The sequence below is a fragment of the Candidozyma haemuli genome (genome assembly GCF_002926055.2).
Source record: "Candidozyma haemuli strain B11899 chromosome Unknown F_2014730914, whole genome shotgun sequence".
Lineage (NCBI taxonomy): Eukaryota > Fungi > Ascomycota > Pichiomycetes > Serinales > Metschnikowiaceae > Candidozyma > Candidozyma haemuli.
The window spans coordinates 310,507-331,374 of NW_020289912.1; the positions used below are offsets into that span (position 1 = coordinate 310,507).

The 20,868-nt window shown below is 46.6% G+C and overlaps 11 protein-coding genes across 11 annotated transcripts; 7 read left to right on the forward strand and 4 right to left on the reverse strand. All coding sequences in view use genetic code 12, as the record gives it.

The window, feature by feature from the left end:
• Positions 1-465: 465 nt before the first annotated feature.
• Positions 466-1,434, forward strand: CXQ85_003825 (uncharacterized protein; the record flags this gene model as incomplete). The annotated part of the gene is made up of 1 exon (XM_025487459.1): positions 466-1,434. One exon carries the CDS (start codon positions 466-468, stop codon positions 1,432-1,434), a length of 969 nt encoding a protein of 322 aa, XP_025344475.1.
• A 1,088-nt stretch (positions 1,435-2,522) lies between these two features.
• On the forward strand, positions 2,523-2,933 carry CXQ85_003826 (uncharacterized protein; the record flags this gene model as incomplete). The annotated part of the gene is made up of 1 exon (XM_025487460.1): positions 2,523-2,933. The coding sequence occupies one exon, from the start codon at positions 2,523-2,525 to the stop codon at positions 2,931-2,933; it is 411 nt and encodes a 136-aa protein (XP_025344476.1).
• A 2,258-nt stretch (positions 2,934-5,191) lies between these two features.
• On the forward strand, positions 5,192-6,034 carry CDA2 (chitin deacetylase; the record flags this gene model as incomplete). The annotated part of the gene is made up of 1 exon (XM_025487461.1): positions 5,192-6,034. The coding sequence occupies one exon, from the start codon at positions 5,192-5,194 to the stop codon at positions 6,032-6,034; it is 843 nt and encodes a 280-aa protein (XP_025344477.1).
• A 1,992-nt stretch (positions 6,035-8,026) lies between these two features.
• Positions 8,027-8,839, reverse strand: CXQ85_003828 (NAD(P)H:quinone oxidoreductase, type IV; the record flags this gene model as incomplete). The annotated part of the gene is made up of 1 exon (XM_025487462.1): positions 8,027-8,839. The coding sequence occupies one exon, from the start codon at positions 8,837-8,839 to the stop codon at positions 8,027-8,029; it is 813 nt and encodes a 270-aa protein (XP_025344478.1).
• Positions 8,840-9,321: 482 nt separating this feature from the next.
• CXQ85_003829 (NAD(P)H:quinone oxidoreductase, type IV) lies at positions 9,322-9,924 on the forward strand (the record flags this gene model as incomplete). Its single annotated transcript, XM_025487463.1, has 1 exon — positions 9,322-9,924. One exon carries the CDS (start codon positions 9,322-9,324, stop codon positions 9,922-9,924), a length of 603 nt encoding a protein of 200 aa, XP_025344479.1.
• Positions 9,925-10,463: 539 nt separating this feature from the next.
• CXQ85_003830 (NAD(P)H:quinone oxidoreductase, type IV) lies at positions 10,464-11,069 on the forward strand (the record flags this gene model as incomplete). Its single annotated transcript, XM_025487464.1, has 1 exon — positions 10,464-11,069. The coding sequence occupies one exon, from the start codon at positions 10,464-10,466 to the stop codon at positions 11,067-11,069; it is 606 nt and encodes a 201-aa protein (XP_025344480.1).
• Positions 11,070-11,527: 458 nt separating this feature from the next.
• PDX3 (pyridoxamine-phosphate oxidase) lies at positions 11,528-12,217 on the reverse strand (the record flags this gene model as incomplete). Its single annotated transcript, XM_025487465.1, has 1 exon — positions 11,528-12,217. The coding sequence occupies one exon, from the start codon at positions 12,215-12,217 to the stop codon at positions 11,528-11,530; it is 690 nt and encodes a 229-aa protein (XP_025344481.1).
• A 599-nt stretch (positions 12,218-12,816) lies between these two features.
• On the reverse strand, positions 12,817-14,508 carry CXQ85_003832 (uncharacterized protein; the record flags this gene model as incomplete). Its single annotated transcript, XM_025487466.1, has 1 exon — positions 12,817-14,508. The coding sequence occupies one exon, from the start codon at positions 14,506-14,508 to the stop codon at positions 12,817-12,819; it is 1,692 nt and encodes a 563-aa protein (XP_025344482.1).
• A 1,068-nt stretch (positions 14,509-15,576) lies between these two features.
• Positions 15,577-16,145, reverse strand: CXQ85_003833 (mitochondrial 54S ribosomal protein bL32m; the record flags this gene model as incomplete). The annotated part of the gene is made up of 2 exons (XM_025487467.1): positions 15,577-16,052; positions 16,073-16,145. The coding sequence occupies 2 exons, from the start codon at positions 16,143-16,145 to the stop codon at positions 15,577-15,579; spliced, it is 549 nt and encodes a 182-aa protein (XP_025344483.1).
• Positions 16,146-17,554: 1,409 nt separating this feature from the next.
• CDC10 (septin) lies at positions 17,555-18,712 on the forward strand (the record flags this gene model as incomplete). The annotated part of the gene is made up of 1 exon (XM_025487468.1): positions 17,555-18,712. One exon carries the CDS (start codon positions 17,555-17,557, stop codon positions 18,710-18,712), a length of 1,158 nt encoding a protein of 385 aa, XP_025344484.1.
• A 292-nt stretch (positions 18,713-19,004) lies between these two features.
• On the forward strand, positions 19,005-20,198 carry GLG2 (Glg2p; the record flags this gene model as incomplete). Its single annotated transcript, XM_025487469.1, has 1 exon — positions 19,005-20,198. The coding sequence occupies one exon, from the start codon at positions 19,005-19,007 to the stop codon at positions 20,196-20,198; it is 1,194 nt and encodes a 397-aa protein (XP_025344485.1).
• Between the last annotated feature and the right edge of the window lie 670 nt (positions 20,199-20,868).

The window sequence follows — 20,868 nt, forward strand, 5'->3', positions numbered from 1 at the left end:
ATGTATTCCTACTATGAGTCTATAGATTGGGTACCACCATGTTTCAACCAAACACGTTATCAGGTACCTCGAAGGTTAAAAAACCATAAAAAGATTTTTCTAGGCAAAATGTAATCTTTTTGTTCCACATACGATAGTTTTTTCCAATCTACATCCCACTCTTCAGTCTCTATCACGTCTCTCCAATCTACTATGTATGGCTGCGAAAGGGTCCACCTCCTCCACCACCACGATAACAACCACACCCAAAACCACCCAAACCAAACCCAACTCAGATATTATATCACTTAAAATCGTCCAACTACCAACAGATACCTCTGCCACCGACTTTCACCTAGGCTGGTCCACCTACTCTGACCAACTTTGCGCACGTGACCTTCAGTGAAAAAAAAAAGTCGACATCCATCTCGAATATCTCAAACACCAATCGTTCCATAACACCCAAAAAAGGCCCTCCAAAAAACCATGTCTGACTCGTACATGCACTTGTTCAGGCCCACCGTGGCGGCTCCAGCAGCCCCCTCCGGCCCATCCACCGTGTCTGTGAAGATCCACAACTCGGCCCTTTTCCATATCCTCGAGATCGTCTCCAAGCAGGTGCTCAAAGAGAACAAGAACAAGAGAATAATCGGTACATTGCTCGGTGTTCGTTCTGATGACGGCAGCAGCGTCGACGTTAGAGACGCCTTCATGGTTCCATGTCTGGAAACCGGTGACTCCATCTCCATCGAAGAACACACTCACAAGACCCTCTACCAATTGTACAAGAAGGCCCACCCTAAGGAGTTTGTGCTTGGTTGGTTTGATCTGTCTTCTGTTATTGACGGATCCACTGGCTTGATCCACGACTTCTACTCCAAGGGTGCTGACAGAGCATACCCATTCCCAGCTGTGTACTTGAATGTGTCGTACTTGAAGGACGAGCAGATCCAGATGCCTCAGTTGACCACATACATTGGAGCTGCTATCGGCAGACCAGTCCAGAAAATCGGCTGGAAGACCAGCGCCACCACCAACTCTTACATTTTCAGCCCCGTTCCCCACCAGGTGGTTACCAACACTGTTTCTGAGAAATTGGCGTTGAACATGCTCCACAACACGTCGCCAAAGGATAACTCGGTGACTTTGCAAGCACACGAGCAGGGCTTGGATACGTTGCAGAATGAAATTGGTTCTGTTACCAAAGAAGTTGACCAATTGTTGCAATATCTCGACAATGTGTCTGGAAGCGATGCTGATGTGGACTTGTTGCGTACATTGAGTAACACGTTAGTGAACAAGCCTACCAGCTTGGCCGACTTGAGGCTGTTGAAGGAGCACTTCCAGTCGCACAACCAGGATATTGTAATGATTGAGTTTTTGACCAGAGCGGTGAAGGAGCAGATTGAGTTGATTGCCAGGGCGTCGTCCGAGGCTGAGAAGGCCATAGCATAGAGAAGAAGAGGAGGAGGAGAGAACTACGGTTTCCAAGGAGCAAATAGAACGACAATAATACGCATTCGGAAGATGGGGTTGACGGAACGGCGGATTGTAGATTGGAGATTGTAGATTGTAGATTTTCAGGTACATTCCAAGGGCAGTTTTACGGGATCAGGAAGTGACGACGAGACGGTCGCCGATCCAAGACATCTGATCTATAACGGTGATCTAGGGAGAAATAGGGAAGCCATGCCAAGGTCTTCCTGTTGATGTCACTAAACCAGAAGTAAGGACAAGAAAATGGCACTGATAAGCACAGCAGCAAGCAGAGCCCTGAGGCAGTAATATCACCAACTGCCATGGAGGTCCATTCTTTCCAATACTTCAAACTTGTTGTTCTTCATTCATCCCTTTTCTTTAGTTTCCCTTTTCTTTTTTTTTTTTTTTTTTTTTTTTATCTTTCTACATTTTCCATGAATCCAGCAAGTTCAAGAAGAAAGGCTCTCCCCAGGAAAGTGTGAGGAGACGATGCATTCCCAGTCACACTGGGCTGATTACTGCGAAAAACCAGGCAGAACACAGAAAAACTCAGAAAACTCAGAAAAAGCACCAGGCATGAAATTCCACCGTAACCGCAGACCCCAGAAAGTTTAAAAGGAAGAAATATTTAAAAGAACTACAGAAAATAAAGAGAACTTTCTACGATGAAAGAAACTCTTTAAAACCTCTTTCTTCCCCCATTGTCTTCTTTCCCTCGTCTCTTCTCATCTCTTCATCTCTTCTCTTCCCCAAACTGTGGCAGAATTAGGGGACTGGATGGGGACAGGATGGGATTTTTTCGGCCCAGTGACCAAGCTGCCCCGCGGCCACCGAAGAAAAAAAAGGAGGCCAAACAAGCCCAGACAGGCAGATACGGGGACAAAAAAAAAAGACACACCCTTCCCCCTCCTCAGCCCCAGCAACTGTGCACGCTTTCTCAGGTTTCCCTTTGGTGGTGTATGCGATAAGATAAAAGAGGCAGCATCGCCGGATGATTCGGACCAGTGAAAAATATCTGGTTTTCAGAAACACAAGTTACACTTTTTGAATAACAAACTTTCACAATGTCTACAATGCGCCCGACTAGAAGGTTCTCGGCTGGAGATGTGGATAGGGTCAAGCCCTGGACGCTTACACGAGAACAGACGATTGATCTTATGGAAAGAAGACAAGAAGCGGCGGTGATGAAGTATGTTCGGGAAATCAGCCGGTTGAGCGAAGAAGGGAATTGGCAGATTGAAGTGCCTAGAAAGAGGGCCAGAAGGAATAGCAGTCTAGGTGGGAAAGTGGCTGCAAATGAGGAGCCTAGAGAGGCAGAGAAGCCTACGGTGGTGGATTTTGGCAAGATGAACAGTGCCCAGATAGCCAGTGTGATGCAGGGGGAACAGGCTGCTATGGAGAACCGGTTGGAGCAGAAGGTGGCGACGTTACGTGCTGAGAAGCGCCGGAGGAGGTATGAAAGTGTGAGTTTCTAGAAGACACACGGAGAAGGCACGTCAGTGACTTCTCTGGTGTGGCTTCTATGATGAGGGATGGAGAAACCCAGTTCTCTGTGGTTTCTCTGGTAAGGGATGGATATTTGCTCAGATGGAGCAGCTTCCACGGATCATAGCCGATGGAGGGCTGGAAGCCACGGCATCTCCAGCTTACGATCCCAGTCCATGAACCCTCCTGCCATCTCTACCACTCCCATAACCCCACTCCCTAGACTCCAGCACACACTAGACTCCACGCTGGATTTGTTTTGCATTCGATGCTGCTATCTATACAAGCAGCTTTCTCATTCGCCCTGGTCCACAGGGCCCCTATCTATTACCACCCACGGGTTCTACCTATTGCTACGTATTAATGAACAGAAACAGAAATAGAAAAACAGCGATGCTGTTACTTAGTTTCCTGAAGTTTTCTTCCCATCCTGTACCCCTATTCGTTCCACTGCCTCTGTCTCTGCCACTGCCTCAGTTCCCTCGGTAGGTTTACCCCAGGTTTGCTGGCTGAGCGCAACAACCCCCCATCTCCATCTCCCTCCCTTCCTTCAACAACCCCCAACTGAACCACCCTTCCCGCCATTTTCTCCCCACAAAAATCCCACCATTCGAACCACAAGACCCACTTTCGGCGCCAAATTTCCCTCACCTCCCCACCACGCCCCCTAACTACTACAATTCACACCACTTCCCTTTCTCTCCCTTCCTTTGGTGGACCCCACGTTGCGCGAGCAGCACCACCGTTTACCTCCAGGCAGCACTGCCCATTGTTCCAGGCTTCCCTGTCACTGCCAACTAGCAGCATATTTTGCGCTCGCTAACGTCACCTTTTTTTTCCCAGACCTACCCCAATCCAACCGCCCCGCCAATCCCCTCAAACCCCGAGTGACCAGCCCACCGCATATGAAAAGTGGTAGGGCGATAAGAAAGAAGTGGTCTAGGAAGAAGAGGGTATTAGTAATAGGTTAAGAAATGAGTAAGTAGGACTGTAGGTGGTTTTTTGTTTACGATACAATACTTTAAGTGTTGTCTGATGCCTGTAGTCTCGTCTGTTGTCTGTAGTTCCTTCTCCAATGGAGGCCTCACTGTTTGGGTATTCCTGGTGATAACCGCTAGACATGGACCTAACGGGTTCCTTTGGTCCTACCTGGGATATTAGGAATGAAGTTGTCGGCGACTCCACTTCCTGAAATTGGATGGGGTTGTGGTTGGGGTGGTACCTTGGGGGTGGGGGCTTTTGGTGCTTTGTAGGTGAGCTATTAATACCTGGGACAATGCATTTTGTTGATTTCTGAAAAGTCAATAGGGGGTAAATAAATGGCTCAGGAGAGGCACACTCATTGTCCAGGGGCCAGATTTTTCGTTGTATACTGTTCTTCGGTGCTTAGTGGATCTGACGTCACAGCGATGGTGAACAAGAAATGTGGAGAAGGTTTGGTAGAAGGGAAAGAGAGGAAGGAGATGGAGAAGTCCAAGAAAAGGCGTGGCTTGAATGGTAGGCGTTTTTTTTTTATTTTCTAGAATAATCGAAGCCTTCTAGTTAGACTTTAGAGTTGGTAGTGTTCGTTGTATCTCTGTTGATGGTGGTGATGGTGTAACTGGTGAGACTCATCAACATGATGCATAGTATGGGTTCTAGGCATGGATGATGCGAGGAAGTAGCTATCTAAATCCTAAAAGGCCCTAGAAGACTCTTAGTTCTGTTTATTACCAAGATTGGGAAGGATCCAGGCCATGTAAGCTGTGTCTTGAGTATACTGCCCTGGTAGACCAGGCTTTCGGAGTAGTTGTATGCCACACATGTACTAATGAAGCCCACAGAGCTGCCAAAACGCAGCCAATTGACTTACATGCTAGTTTAGATGTCCTTCACTCTTTAGAGACTCTCGGAATATCTCTCCCTGACGAGTAGCGTTGGTTGTTTCTCAATCATCTTCCTCAACACTACTGTCACCACCACACCCACAATTTACCTTCCACTGTAACCAATTCACCACAAAATTACCACCATTCACCTAGGTCCACCCAATTGACCCATTTTCAGTCCCTACCTTCTTCAGTCTCATCCCGTGCTACCCCATTCTCGTCCCCCTGTCCTTCTCCAACCTCCATATCTTGTACTTTTTCGCAGCCATTATTTGCACCCACTCCAACCACTTCTTCTTCCCATGTTATTCATCCCGTTTCTCTTCGCCTCCTCTTTGGCGCTCTCTTTTCGGTCTTCGATCAATCTCTTTCAGCCTAAAATGGCTGTAGCAAGCTCTCCTTTGCCTGTGCCCCAGTGGCTTACCGATTTTACTGGTATCACTGAGTGGCCTGGGCTTGATCCTCCGTATATCCCTATGGACTTCATCAACTTCAATGACTTGCCTCCTCAGCTGGATTCTTGGAAACGTACTTTGGGCGACTGCCCTCACCACGTTACTTCTGGCGCCGTGTGCTCTTTTGACTGTGCAAACTGTGTGGCTGCTGACGACGTCTACACTTGTCCCAGGCTCAGTCAAACGTTTGACGATGGGCCTACTCAGTTTACGCCAGCGCTTACGAGCCAACTTCGTAGTAAAGCGACCTTCTTTACTATTGGCGTGAACGTGGTACGGTTCCCTCAGATCTATAGAGATACCGCTGATATGGGCCATATCATGGGCTCCCATACTTGGTCCCATCCATTCTTACCACTGCTTAGCAACGAGCAAATCGTCGCCCAGATCCAGTGGTCGATTTGGGCAATGAACGCCACTTATGGCCATTTGCCTAAATGGTTTAGACCTCCTTATGGCGGTATTGACAACAGAGTTCGTGCTATCGTGCGCCAGTTTGGAATGCAGCTGGTGCTTTGGGACTACGATACCATGGACTGGCTGTTGGTGTCTGATGAGAGTAAACATGATAGGGAGGTGATTAATGGTATTTTGCTGTATAAGAGGAATAACGGTGGAAGAGGTCTTGTTTTGGAACATGACTCTGCAAAGAGAACTGTGGATGTGGGAATTAAGATCCATAGAGCTATTGGTTCGAACCAGCTTACTGTGCCGCAGTGTGTGGGAGGAATTGACTATATCAAGACCTTCCCACGGCCAGATTTTTAGTAGTTGGTCTTGTTTAGTTAATCGTTGTCTTTATATGGATGTGTAGCTGTGGTGGTAGAGGAGTAACATGGGGATCTAGGTTGGGTAAAGCTTAACCAGCAGGATATACTTACTAGTATGGCACTGGACTACTGAAAGGTGGATGATACAGCTAATTAGCTAGCTGCTTACAAGAGGACAACTTCCTAGCTACTTCCATAAACTAATTCCAAAAGGTGGAAGATGCTTTACGTAACATCTGGGTACTCACTAGTACTCACTAGTACTCACTAGTACTACGCGGTTGGTGTTCTTGGAGCTACTTTAGTCTGTTGGACGTTGATAGAGATCGTGCAATACAGTGTATCAAAAACACTTCAGATAATGTATCGGTATTTCTTAACACAACTAAATATTTTTCGGGTCGTGGTAAGAACATTTGCCTATCAGCCATGGTCGGTCTTCTCGAAGTCCATTTTGCAACCATGCGAATCGACCGTGGACTCACCCAGATGCCACAGACCCCAATTAAAGACTTTAGCAAATGTATGCACTTCATATTAACACCTAAGCCCTTCAATTCTCTTCCTCTTGGCCCCCTCTGGCCTTGAAGTTCAGCCATTGACTACTCTTACTACTCCATCGGAGGTACGGGTGTACAAGTATATAACCAGAGCTCGTTGATCTTTCAACTCTTCAAAAAAGGTTAGCCCTTTCTTCCCATATACTGTTTCCCATACATGTTCATGTATGGCTTCATGCTCTACGAGGGCTGCTTGGTAGTTGGCAGTACATCGGCTCTTTGGCTATGAGCTGAGGTGCGTTCAATGGCCTGAAGTTGTCCTTGTCTGATCTAAGAGCCTAGTGGACGTGTTTTGACCGTGTTCTTCGAGGAAAAAGTACTTCTTTTTATGATGAATGCAACTTTTGAGGATACTCATTGGCCTGGTTTTGCCGATTCGGTATGTGCTCTTGTACAAGTCGTTGAGGCATGGCCAGGGCTCTTTAGACCCTGTCTGGGCTTCGGCACCCGGTTTACCAAACCCAGACACCTAAGAAAACCCATTGGGAGTATGGAAGGGTTTCCATGATTGCTTTGATGTTCTTGCTTGTACTTCTGAGGACTTTTGGCTCCCTGGAAGGGCTGACGGGCGTGAGGTAGAGATGCATTTTCCTGAAAGGTTTGGTACGAAGTATCGAGCTGAGACTTCCATAGATAGACTGTTCAGTCCACGAAAGGGGAAGTTTACTTCCCTATGAACGAATACTGAACAGTCGCTCCGGCTCTGGAATGTCCTAACTGGCTGTGTATCCTGGTTCAAATGCGGTCAGTGGCTTTCTTGTACCCATAAGCACCTGTGACGAGAAAAACGAAATTTGCATTCTTGCAAGGGCTTAAGGCATCAGGAAGCAAAACACCTTCTGTAGCTCTCGCAGCCTCTGGCTGGTTTCAACCCTTACAGTTGCAAATTTCCGTATCCTGTGCTCAGATCTTTTGCTTTGGCCTGTTTGTTTTCTATGCAAAAATAGACCCTCCACGGGTCTCGAACAGGTATATGCCTCCCAGTTATTCTAAAGAGCTCTTAACGGCTTTACGAAAGATTGTTGCATTCATCATAGGTTGTATTTTTGAGTTGAACATAGTCAAGACGCCCTGCTACGGTTAGAAGATAGTTCCACGAAGGGTCCTTTGAGTCAATGTGAGTAGACTTGGCTATCCAATCTGGTGGATGGATCAGTGCACACATACTTGTACGAAAGCATGAAAGCATTAGACTCAATGGGTCTGGGATTTGAGGTGGATGGCTGACGACATTGGTCTCACCGATCATGGCATCATTAGCATTGCGTGCTGCATCACAGCCTTGCACCTAAATGGAGCTGAAGGTGAAGCGGTAGTGGGAAGTTATCTTTTTTCATCACGTAAGTATATCTATTATTGGCACATTGGCTATTACTAACAAATACACCGCCCATGCGGTGCCCTTTTTCAGGATTGGCTCTTTCTATCTATTAAACAATCACACACTTGACACCGCAACCACTGTCCTCTTTAGCAGCAGGCTTTGAAGACTCCTGGACTCTCTGTGGGGTCTTCTTTTCGGTCTTTGGAGCTTCGCTGCTTTCTTCGCTTTCAACAGCCTCTTTCTCCTTGGAAGCTGAAGCCTCCTTCTCGGTGGAAGCTGGGCCCGAAGTGTCAGTGGAAGAAGATTTGGAGGCAGCAACGATCTTTGCAGCACTAGAAGCGAAAGTTTCACCCTGAGTTTTGGCGATTCTCAATTCCAACTCAGATGGCTTTCTGGAGCCATTGGCACCAGCGAAAGTGGAAGCACCGTACGGCGTACCGCCGTGAACTTCTTGCAAGTTTGTGATATCAGCAAAAGCCTTGCCGTAACCCAATGGAATAAAAACCATACCGTGGTGGGCAACATAAGAGAAAACGTTTCTCATGGTGATTTCCTGACCACCACCAGCGGAGCTGACAGAAGTGAAAACGCCGACTGGCTTACGGTACAAGCCACCAGAAACCCAAAGACCACTGGTCTGGCCAAAGAACTCAATCACTTGAGCTGGCAAGTTACCGAATCTTGTTGGGTAACCGAAAAGAAGAGCATCGTACTCGGCAATCTTCTCTGCGGTTGCAAGTGGGTACTCAGGCTTCTCTGGAGCATGCAATTGTTCAAGAACCTCCTTGGAGAGAGTCTCTGGAATCTGCAAAAGGTCCACCTGGGAAACCTCCTTGGAAGACTCAAGACCTTCCTTGATAGACTTGGCCAAGGTAAGCACATGGCCATAAGTGGAATAATAGACAATAGCAACCTTCATCTTATGGATGGAAAACGAAAAATAGTGGGTACAAGAAATGTGGGAAACGTCAACAGATAAAGGGCGGCTAGCAGTCGGACTACATGAAGAGGCGTATACAAACAGATTAGGTGTTCTGCTGGTAGATTACCAATCGTGGCTGCGAATCGGCTCCACTAAGACATTAGTCAAATGCAGCATTGACAAATATTTTACTACCGTGTTTGTAACCGCGGTTGTATGCCGTCCCAGCTCGCTTAGATGCACGACTGCTGCGGCATCTTGACAAACATTCGCTGGAGTTCGCTGCATCTCTTGTTATTTGACTAAGCTTTACTACATGCACAGTTGCAATTGTCATGGCCTGAAACGCACCTTTGCTGGCCTGGCGGCAAGCTGGCATATTATTAAGGCGGGTGCAAAACAACCCAGAATATAAGAGTACCCGTTGTGCCTCCCACTTTTTCCGAACACCAGAAAAAAACCAACAACCTCAATTAACTATGGCTCAGAAAGTCGCTATCATCATTTACTCCTTGTACCACCACGTCGCCACATTGGCCGAGTCCGTCAAGAAGGGTGTCGAGGCTGCCGGCGGTCAGGCTGACATCTACCAGATTCCAGAGACTCTTTCTGCTGACGTTTTGCAGAAGTTGAGTGCTCCAGCTAGACCAGACTACCCAATTGCTACCTTGGACACCTTGACCAGCTACGACGCTTTCTTGTTTGGTGTTCCAACCAGATTCGGTAACTACCCAGCCCAGTGGAAGACTTTCTGGGACTCCACCGGTGGCTTGTGGGCTTCTGGTGCTTTGCACGGTAAGGCTGCTGGTTTCTTCGTTTCCACCGGTACTCCAGGTGGTGGTCAGGAAACCACCATTGTCAACGCCTTGTCTGTGTTGGTCCACCACGGTATCATCTACGTGCCATTGGGTTACGCCAAGGCTTTTGGCCAGATCACCAACTTGGAGGAGGTGCACGGTTCCTCTCCATACGGTGCCGGTAGTTTTGCTGGTGCCGATGGCTCCAGACAGCCATCCAGCTTGGAATTGGACATTGCCAAGATCCAGGGCCAGTCTTTCTTCGAGACTGTCCAGAAGCTTTGAGCGTTTAAAGGTTTAGAAATTAATAGAGAATGATTATCATAATGTGAGCGATGCATGTAGACAGCAAACAAGCAATACGCCATCAATTGAGGCATCAAAAGACCTACAAAGCCCAAAACCACTAGTAACACTGTCATTCAACAACTCCAGACCAATTCTCGTCTATCTAAATCATCTCAAGGTACACAGATCCTTCGATCCACAGCTTACACCAAACTGTGGCTTATCGTCTTCTTCCGCAGATCCCCAACGTCAAAGATTTGTCAAATCAATCAAACGACATAAATCCCTCATCCCCTTGTTCTTCTAATATTCGACAAACCCCTTACATTCCCCATTTTAGTAAACCACTACTAATTCGGCCAGGCTTCCATTCATAGTGTGGATTCGCAGCCACCAAAGAGATGCATAGCGCCTGTGCCTTAGAAGACATGGAGTTGCTCTGGACCGATCAGGGATGGGCTTGGGGTATATAAAGAAGCTCAATTGCCCTTATAATCCTCTTTCTTCTGTTCTCTATCCTCATCCAATTACCACCAATGACAAAGAAAGTCGCTATCATCATCTATTCCTTGTACCACCATGTGGCTACGCTTGCTAAGGAAGTCCAGAAGGGCGTGGCTGCTGGCGGTCTCTCTGCTGATATCTTCCAGGTCCCAGAAACCTTGTCGGAAGACATTTTGGCGAAGTTGAAGGCCCCTCCAAAGCCTGATTTCCCCACTGCTACCTTGGACACTTTGACCGACTACGACTACTTCGTTTTCGGTATTCCAACCAGGTACGGTAACTTCCCTGCTCAATGGAAGGCCTTCTGGGACTCCACTGGCGGTTTGTGGGCCAAGGGCGCTTTGCAAGGTAAAGTGGCTGGCACTTTTGTGTCTACCGGTACTCCAGGTGGTGGCCAGGAGGTCACTGCCTTGAACTCTTTGTCTACCTTGGTTCACCATGGTATCACATATGTGCCATTGGGTTACGGTAAGGCTTTCCCATTGCTTACCAACTTGGAAGAAGTCCATGGCGCTTCTCCTTGGGGAGCTGGTACTTATGCTGGTGCTGATGGCTCCAGACAGCCAACCGACTTGGAGAAGCAGATTGCTCAGGTCCAGGGCGAGAACTTTGCTGAGTTCGTGCTGAGATTCAAGTAAGTGGTTAGACGTCTTGTTTAGATCAATTGAACATTTTATGGTTTTGAAGTTTCTGTAGGTTCTAGATCTCCATGGTACGGAGTCTCAATTTCAAGCCACAGAGATGTGCCCAGCCGCTTCAAAGTAACACAAAGCAGTTTCTGGAAGGGCTGCATGGCTTAGGGAGAGGTATAGTGGTTGAGCTGTTTGGGAAGAACCTTCTTTTTCGTGGTAAACTTTAAGCTTCCGTTGATACCCTTGATGTGTGGACCATGTAAACGCATAGGAAGCGATGAACCTGTTGGTTCCACAAACAGACCAATTGTTGTTTGTAGCACTGGTTCAGCAACCATATCCTCTGTCTCTCGCCAATACCTGCTCCCTCGTCAATTGCTCTTCACTCTATTTCTAGACATACCAAGCATGCCCTGCGTTCAGTCTAACGTTCTATTCAAGCCTATAAAGCCTGTCTAACCAGCCTATGGAGCAAGACGCTGTACGGCCCACGCCTGGTCCGGAGACTCCCGCTGGAACACAAGCCTGTCGTGTAGCCTGGAGACTCCGCCTTGCCAAAACTCAATTTCATACGGAACAATACGCATACCGCCCCAGAACTCGGGACATTCAATGCCATTGTCGTCCTTGTCCTTGAACTGTTCCTCGTACTTCTTATAGTAAGTGTCCAACTCGTCTCTGCTCTTGATAGCCTGTGACTGTGGGGAAGCCCAGGCGCCTATCTTCGACCCTCTAGGCCTCGTATCATAGTATCTCTGGGAGATATCTCTCTCGACCTTCTCCATCTTTCCTTCAACACGAACCTGTCTCTGTGCATAGGGCCAGAAGAACGTAAGCGACGCCCACTTGTTCAGCTCGTAGTCCTGAGACTTCTTTGATGTCTGCCAGTTGGAGTACACTATAAACCCATGAGTATCCAACTCTTTAAGCAACACCACTCTCAGCGAAACTCTTCCCAGAGGAAGCCTAGCCGTTGAGAACGTGACACTCTCTGGAATTATCGACAGCCCTTCAGGCACGGAAGCTTTGGCTTCATCAAACCACTTGTGGAACTGTTCTATAGGGTCTGTGTCGATTTCCAGCTCGTTCAAGTGGCCCTTAGTGTATTGGTACGTGGGAGGAGCAAAGATGATGGGCTTTTCGGTCTGAGTCATTCTAGATGTGGAAAAGACTCTGGGGTTGGAGAAAAGACGAAAAGTGGGTAACGCTTTCCGAAACATGGTGATGGTGGACTGCGCAGATACAGGAGTGGGGTGATAGATGGGTAGTGAGTCAGCAACGTTGATGCTCTGAGTCAGAGGTGGGATGGTTTTTTGAGGAAGAAGGTGGTTTGGATATTTGATTAGGTTTGGCCAGTTCGTGGTGGTTCTGGTGGTATGTGGATCGGAGTCAGATCGAAGTCAGGTGAGGTCACAATGGGTGGAGTGTAGGAACGCAGAGGCTTGGAGGTGAAGAGATGGGTATGGTGATGGCGAGATGGAGGGATGTCAGGGGCTAAGTTTGGTTTGGTATTTAGGGTGATTTGGTTCAAGGCTTGTTGGTTGGTTCATGGTATATGGTTGGCTACTGGTTTGGCTGCGAAATGCATGTCTATCTTTTGGGTGCAAAATATGAAAAAGTTGAAAACTGAAAAAAAGAAAAAGAAAAGCATCATTAATTATAACATCTATTTGTTGTGGTCGTCCTGGTGGCCTCCCTGGCCACCTTTTGGGGTCTTTTTGGTCCCCATATCCTTATCATCATCCGTAAACCGTTATTCGTTCAATGCAAAGCCAAAGCTGAACAGTGGAGCTTCCGTAAGTTTAGTCCACATTTCACTCTTTCCTGTCACTTTGGCCAACTCGGATTTTTCAAGCTTGGCCAAATCTTCAAGACCTTTAGCCAACTCTTCCGTCTTGCCGTTCTTCGTGAGAAGCAACTTGAAAAGCTCAAGAATGGGCATCGCTGGAAGCTCAGATTCCAACAACTCACCGCAATCTTCGTTTTGTAAATTTTCTTTAAGGTTGAGTTCGTCAAACTTTCGAACCCAGTTTCTAATTGTCTCGGCATCCTCGTCATCCTGACAGGCAGCCAAGATCTCTTCTAAAGCGTTCTTCACCTCAGCGGGTCTGAATCCAGAAACCTGCTTCTTCTTGTTTTTCATAAAATTCAAGGCGTTGCCAAGTCGTATGCTGGGCACGAAATTCTGTGTAAGTGCCACACTGTCATCCAAGTTAATCACCATATGCCACCATCCACAAGGAACGTACATGCACTCGCCAGGGAAAGTAATACCAATCTGAGCCGAAGTATTATTAACACAGTCATTGTAGAAGCCAGAAAGTACCCATTCAGCAATACCCACTGGACTGGTGACTTCGCTTTCATCATCATCAGTACTCACACCTGGTGGAACAACATCAGGAGGAAGCATGATCCATAGTTTCCTTCCAACGAGGGCTGCATTCCACGCCAGTGTGCAATTAGGATCTTTATGGAAGGTAGAGCCAGAACGCTGGGAACCAATAATCAACCAGGCATGGTCAGGACGGCATTTTTCAAATACTTTAAATGCATCTTTTTGGAACACTTCTGGAACCACATACTCGCTTTTGAGCGTTTGCATGGCTTTACTGTTGCAGTCAAACAAGTACAATGGACTCTCGTCTCTGTTCTTAGCAAGGTATTGTGAGTACAACGACAAAGGCCACTGAACTGCTTCCTGACGAAACTTCACATCAGCAAACCTTTCCAAGAGCGCTGCTAAATCCCAATGTGGCCATCTTGACGAATCGCTATTGGTCATAATGAACGGCTTGTTGCTCCATGACTTATCAAACACTTCCTGCGTCAACAGCAGCTCTGGAAGTCTAGGAATACGTCCTGAAGGAAGAACCTCATCCAACGGCTCCTGAGTAGCCAAACTGTCTCTATGGTACAATTCCTCCTCCTTAATAACCCTCCAGAATATACTAGTATAGTCCACCTGAGAACACTGGAAAGGTCTGAAAAGCACATCTGAACAAAGCATGTTTCCTGGAATCTGAGGCTTTGCTTCATACTGAGCGTCCAAGCCAAGTATAGAGAGTCTCCACAGCCCTCTCCATTTAATCTTTGGAGGTTCCACGCCTTCTTTCTCCTGGGCCTGTGCCTTCTGAGTGTAATGCTTCTTCCAGAGCTCTTCATCGTACAAGTAAGCATATAGAACACGAGACGCATGTGAAAGGTTCTTCAATGCCTGAGCGTCATCGACAAATCCCAAAACCTCCAAAAGCAATTCTTCTGGGAACAACGCAAAGTCTCCCATAAGCTCTTCTCTAGTAGCACCCAGAGCAGGGCCACTTTCTAGGTATAGGTTACCCAGAGGTCTTACATTAAGGGGATGTTGTGAGGAAACCATTGAAATGGCAGCATTTCTGGGATTATTGGTATATGTTTTTCTCTTTTTGGGTATAGGCTGGGGCATGATGGAATGGTGATGTAGTAGGAGTGAAAAATGGAAAAAAAAGTTCGCAGCGATGGATCTGATAAGCATGGGAAGAGATGAGAGGGACGTGAGAGGGTCTTATTAATACTGTGAGAGAGGTTTGAGTGGCTTTTGGGGCCTTGACGGTACCGTTTTGTTCGATATTGGTTAACCTTTCGTCTAAGCAAGCTGCAATCGAACAATGTGTCGTATTTTTACGGCTGATGAGGCTCACTCACTACTATATATAAGAAGGTGGGGGAAGTGTGGAGGTGGTGGAAGTGGAGGACAAAGATGTGGGATGGAGTTGAGTTTGGAGAATGTTGAGGGGGATGACTAGTTTGGAAAGTTGGGAAATTGGGGGTTCCTTAGGCGGTTGAATGGTTGCTTGAGGGTTGAAAGAGGTGGAGTATGGACCCTTGGAAATGGCTGCGAAATGGCCAGACAGTAAGGTAAAGATTGGCAAGTAGAAGGAAGGTTATTAGAGGATTGCAAGAGAGCTCTGAAGCTTTAGACAAGATTTTGGATTAGAATTTGGTTCATTTAGTATATGCTTGGACTGGAAGGTTGGATGCAATGGCTGGGCTGGATGAGAAGCCTATAACTGAAGACATCCAGATTTGTAGACTGGCTTTCTATCCACTTGAATTGTCTATGTATAGTAGTTTAAGTTGAGGCTGGAGCAGTGCCTCTTGTTTATTCTAGTTATAGTTTGGATCTGTCTCTGATCCCTTTGCTGTATCACCTAGTGTAATCAGTCTTATATATTAACCGGAGACTTAGACAGCACAACAAGTGATGGTCAGTTTTTTGAAGGATAATTTGGTATCTTTCTGTCATAAGAAAGCAAAATCTGGCCAGCCTCTTCCTAGTCCGACCGTTTGTGTATGACTTCCACGACTTCTTTCACGCAACTAAACCTAAAGAACGTGCCATGGACTCCCACGTAATCCAATAGCTCCCATTTAAACACTATCTTACTTCCTCATTCCCCTTACTTATCTTACCACATGTCAAGCAATGCTTGGTTGGTCCATTTATATATACGTATATTTACAAGTTCATCACTCACTTCTTTCTCGTCTGCTCCTTGTTATGCATCAAAGGCTTCTCTCTCTTAGGAACCCAATCTCTCAACTTGAGCTGAATCTCTTCAGGTTTGAGTTTTCTCATTGGATAAATGATTCTCTCATCCACAGGATCCAAGTCCAGCTGGGGCTTCTTGGGTTCTGGGAACAAAGCCTTCTTCTTCTCCTTCAAGAACGTTCTGATTTCGGCAAAACAGTGCATGCACATGAAATGGGATCTCTTGACGTGGCCACACGCTGGGCATCTCACCAAGTTCTCCAAAGGCTTGATCTTCTTGTCACCAGAAGCATATAACTTTTCTCTTCTTCTACGGTGAGATGTTCTCTTCTTAGGAGCAGCTCTCAAGATCATGCCGTTGTCAATCATGAATGGAGCTTCGCCCTGGTCCTCAATCTGTTTCCTCAACTCCTCTAGTCTTGGGTCTGTGGATATCTGTGGAGCAGCCTGGGGAGGAACTGTTTGAGGGAAGGTAGACGTGGAAGGGCCAAAGCAAGGCCGTTGAGTATGGAAGGCGTCGCAGGAGCAGCGGAAACACCGCCTAACGACATGGCCCCGAACCTTAAACACAAAGACATTGATGGATGGAGTGAAGTGGAAAGGTTTGAAAAACTTGAGGCCAGAAGAGTTTTCAGTCACGTGCGCGAACCACCACTGGAGGCTACCAAAGAAGGGAACAAGGGGAACGGAGATTCTTTTAGGAGGGTGGTGGTGGGGAGAAGGAGGTTTGTTTCGGTTTGATGGCTTGGTTTTGGATATTTGGTTTTGGAGTGTTGTGGTTGGAAGTGGATGTTGGTTGGCGGTAGTGAGGTGGTGATGGAGGAAAGAGAAGGGCATAAATGGGTGTTTAAGGGAAAGGAAGGAAAAACAGGAAGAAGTATGCTTTTTTGTCTGGAATTGGTAGGTATATTTTAATTGTTTTCACTTTTTTATTTGTATTGGTGGTTTCGATGGGTATTCATATTTCTACAAAGAAGACCATATTGGCTGCGAAAACGTGAATGAGTAGTGAGTTGTGAAGAGGAAAGGTGGTTCTATTTATTTTTAGAAAATATGAAAAGTATTGGATTCTCTTTATAGTGAACAGACAAAAGGTAACTTAAATGAATAGTGGACTCTTGACTTGGCGATGGAGGACACAGACTTCCTCTTCTTCTGGCAGAAGAGATGAACAGTGAAGTGCTACGTCCAGTTACTCTTAACCTGAAAAAAGATTCTTAGTTGGAAAGACTAAATAAAAGAAGGAGGACTGCTTTGCTATATGGACAAGCTTCATGAGTACTAAATTGCTCCCATAACATTAGTAGTGTCTGAAGCCCACATGCTGGCCTTGTAGTTCTTCAGCCAAAGAGTGTCAATTAGTACCGATGCAATATAAGCGTCAACAAAAGCACCAATGGGCACCAAGCGAATAAAACAAGATCAAAAATCTATACCAGGTCTTTATAATGGATATACTATTTATGTAACCTTATGGCCGTGTTCCTCATTGGCCTTTTGACATGAATGGCTGCGAATCCCAAAGAACATCCAAGAATAGCACCATAGGCATTTCCAAGTTCAAATACAATTCTTCATCGATCCCTACATCTATATCAAAAAACATGTGCTTAGTTTTTGAAAAAGAGAATAAAACTGAAAATATGTACTTTTCAGTATACATCTGTTCTTCTTGTTCTTCTTCTCACTTCCATGTGAAGACCCACCGTCTCGTAGAACAACACAAAGAACTCAAAAAAGAAGAAAACGAACCAAAAAGACGTCACCTCCAAAATGCACTTACCAACTCTCCCTCTCCACTTAACTCCAATCCCCACCTTCCCTTACCTGGACCTTTGTCTGGCTCCAGTATGGCCAGGGTGTGCCTGAACCGAACGCGTATCGACCAGGCACAAAAAACACTAACATCAACAGAGACGAACAAGTAGTCAATTACACCGCCCCTATATTCAAACCGAACATGTCTGCCGTGGAAGAAAACGTGACGCAGCCAATTAAGTACGTGGGTTTCGATACCATCACTTCTCAGATCGAGAACAGATTGTTGAAGAGAGGTTTCTCCTTCAACATCATGGTGGTGGGTAAATCAGGTTTGGGCAAAACCACCCTTGTCAACACCTTGTTTTCGCTGAAGTTGGCCACTACCCAGGGCCGTCGCTCTGCCGAGGCGCCTATCGAGAAGACCACCGAGATCAAGGTCCACTCGCATGTTTTGAACGAGAACAACGTCAGGTTGAATGTGAATGTGATTGATACTCCTGGTTTTGGAGACCAGGTCAACAACGACAAGTGCTGGGAGCCGCTCGTCAAGTACATCAAGGAGCAGCACTCGCAGTACTTGCGTAAGGAGTTGACTGCCCAGAGAGAGCGTTTCATTGCCGACACTCGTGTCCACTGTATCTTGTACTTTATTCCTCCTTCAGGTACGAAATTGAAGGCATTGGACGTGCAAGCGCTTAAGAGATTGAGTGAAATCGCCAACGTGGTGCCAGTGATTGCCAAGAGTGACTCGATGACTTTCAATGAGAGAACTGCGTTCAAGAGGCAGTTGCAGAACGACTTCATCAAGCACAAGTTCAACATTTATCCATACGACTCGGAGGACTTGCTTGATGACGAGAAGCAGTTGAATGCCGACATCAAGTCGCTAATCCCATTTGCCGTGTCGGGATCGGAGCGTGAGATCGAGCTCAATGGCGAGCTTGTGAGAGGCAGAAAGTCTAGATGGGGTGCATTGAACATTGAGGATGTTTCCCAATGTGAGTTCACCTTCTTGAGAGATTTCTTGACCAGAACCCACTTGCAAGACTTGATTGAGACCACTGCATTGGTGCACTACGAGGGTTTCAGAACGAAGCAGTTGATTGCATTGAAGGAGAACGCTGCCAACCCAAACAGGCAGTCCAACGTTCTCAGAGGCACGATCCCAGGCACGGCGCCAGGCCACACGTCAATGGGACCTAGCGGTGCTGCTCCTGCTGGAGAGCCTGTCAATGGCCAGGTTGGTGAAGGTGCTGCTCCCAACGCCAATACCAACAACACAGTGTACCAGCAAGGCGTTGGCAACTCGCGCAGCATGGTTCTGAGTCTTGTGGACGGCAAGAACGAACAGCGATAAGCCGACGAAAAGAAAAAAGAAAGATCAAAGAAAGCCGGGAAGCTATGGTAGAGGAATAAATGTATTGGAAAACTGTTATTTTTTCAAAATTAACAGGATAGGGTGCTTGGATAGTGTGGATTATTTTTCTTCTATTCTGCGCGCTCGGCGCCTATCCTACCCCATGGGCTGTTTGGGCAACCCCTGGGGCGTGCCCTTTTCGGCAATGTGTTTGTTATCAGCACCCTGGTCGCAACACAGAAAAAGTCCCACGTCCTATTTTTTGTAGCACATCTCTTTCTGTTGGAAAACCATGACGGTCGCCTATGTAACGTTGCTTCACGGTGAAGACTATGTGGCTGGTGCGCTCACCCTTGGAAGAACGCTTTTGGAACATGGCACCAGTGCCCAGTTGGCTATATTGCTAGACAAGTCCAGTTTGACCGAAAAACTGGTTTCTCTCATTCAAGACGTTTACAACGATGTAATTGACATTAGCGACACCCTGGTGCTGGCACCAGTGGAAGGTGTGGCCCAGAAGCTAGGAAGAAGCGAGTTGGCCATCACTTTTTCCAAGATCCTCTTGTGGAACTTGACTCAGTACGACCAGATTGTGTTTCTTGACTCCGATACCTTGCCATTGACGCTGTTGGACAGTTTGTTTGAAGATTTTGGGTCAATTGGCACCTCTGACATTGTTGCTGCTCCAGATATCGGATGGCCAGACTTGTTTAACCTGGGCGTGTTTGTTATTAAGCCACTGGAAAGTGCGTTTAAAGACATTGTGGAGTTTTCCAAGGGCGCCGAGCCTTCGTTTGACGGAGCCGACCAGGGTCTTTTGAACGAGTTTTTCACTCTTCAAGACAATGAGTACTCGTGGAAGAGACTTCCGTTCGTGTATAATGTGACTCCCTCTGCTCACTACCAGTATGTGCCAGCATTGGAGCGTTTTAGAGACGATATTAAGTTGGTGCACTTTATCGGTGCCGCTAAGCCATGGCATGCTCGTTTCGAAGGGGATGAGCAGTTCAGACAGCTCTGGTGGAAGAAGTTTGATGGGTTTTTTGGTGATGAGAGTACCAGAGTACATCTTTTGCTGAGACCACAAGGCGAGGCACACCAATTGAGCTTCAATAAGTTGGTGAACGCTTGGGACTCGAAGGAGGAAGAGAACCTTCCTGAGTTTGAGGACTTGGCTGTGTCTGAGCTGCCTAAAGCTCCACTGAAAGTGTTCCCATGGGAAGAACGTGAGAAGGTGGAGCCTACCAGAGTATGGGAGCCAGTGAGCTATTCTAAGGAAAACACTGGTGCTAGAGAACGCCGTGTGTCGTTAGAAGGCCAGGCGGAAGCAAAGATCCTGCTGGTGGGAACTGGTCGCTCGTTAAGAAAAGCCAGTAACCAGTTCAAGGAAGGACTGGAGTTCAACCCAGATAAACTGTTAGAAGAGGTCTCCAAGATGCCTTTGCGTTTCTTGCAATCCAAGAGACAAACCAAGGACGAAGAGTAGACAAGAAGAGCAGAGGTATTAATGAAACGTTGGTCCTACAGGGATGTGAACGGTTGGCACGTTGGAATGGTTTTGTCTTATAATGCAATAAGCATTGAATGTATTATATATTCCCGTTGGCCTGCCACGAACGATGAGCTGGTAATGGCTAGCCCTTCGATAATAGATTCCATGCAGAGTACTTATCAAGAAGTGATCTCTTATTTGAATCGTATTCTGTAGTCCACTTTTGTAGTTGAGTTCTTTACCTCAACTCTTACCCTTAAACAAGATCGCTTTACGTGGAGAAGACGATACCTCGCTGGTGATCTCTTATAAACCAGGCGAAGATCCTTCCAATATGAGTGACAATTTTTCTCTATGATATGCCTTATGCCAACGGTACCTGAAGGTGTTGTTACTTGGGGCCATCTCATTTTACAGGTCGTCTCCAGTAGAAGATCTGAGTTGTTGTCTTACCAGGCTGGCTGCAAAATACACTATCCTTCTGTCATTCTACGACTAAGGTTTTCCAAAGGTAAGAGCCATCACCTATCTTAAAACCCTTGTAATTAATTACGAATTGACATCTTCACTGTGCTTCAAAAGCTCAACGGAAAAAGAGCATCTTGTGTGAATAGTGGTACCACCATGAGTTACAGCAGACCCTTGCACTTACTTGAGCTTCCTG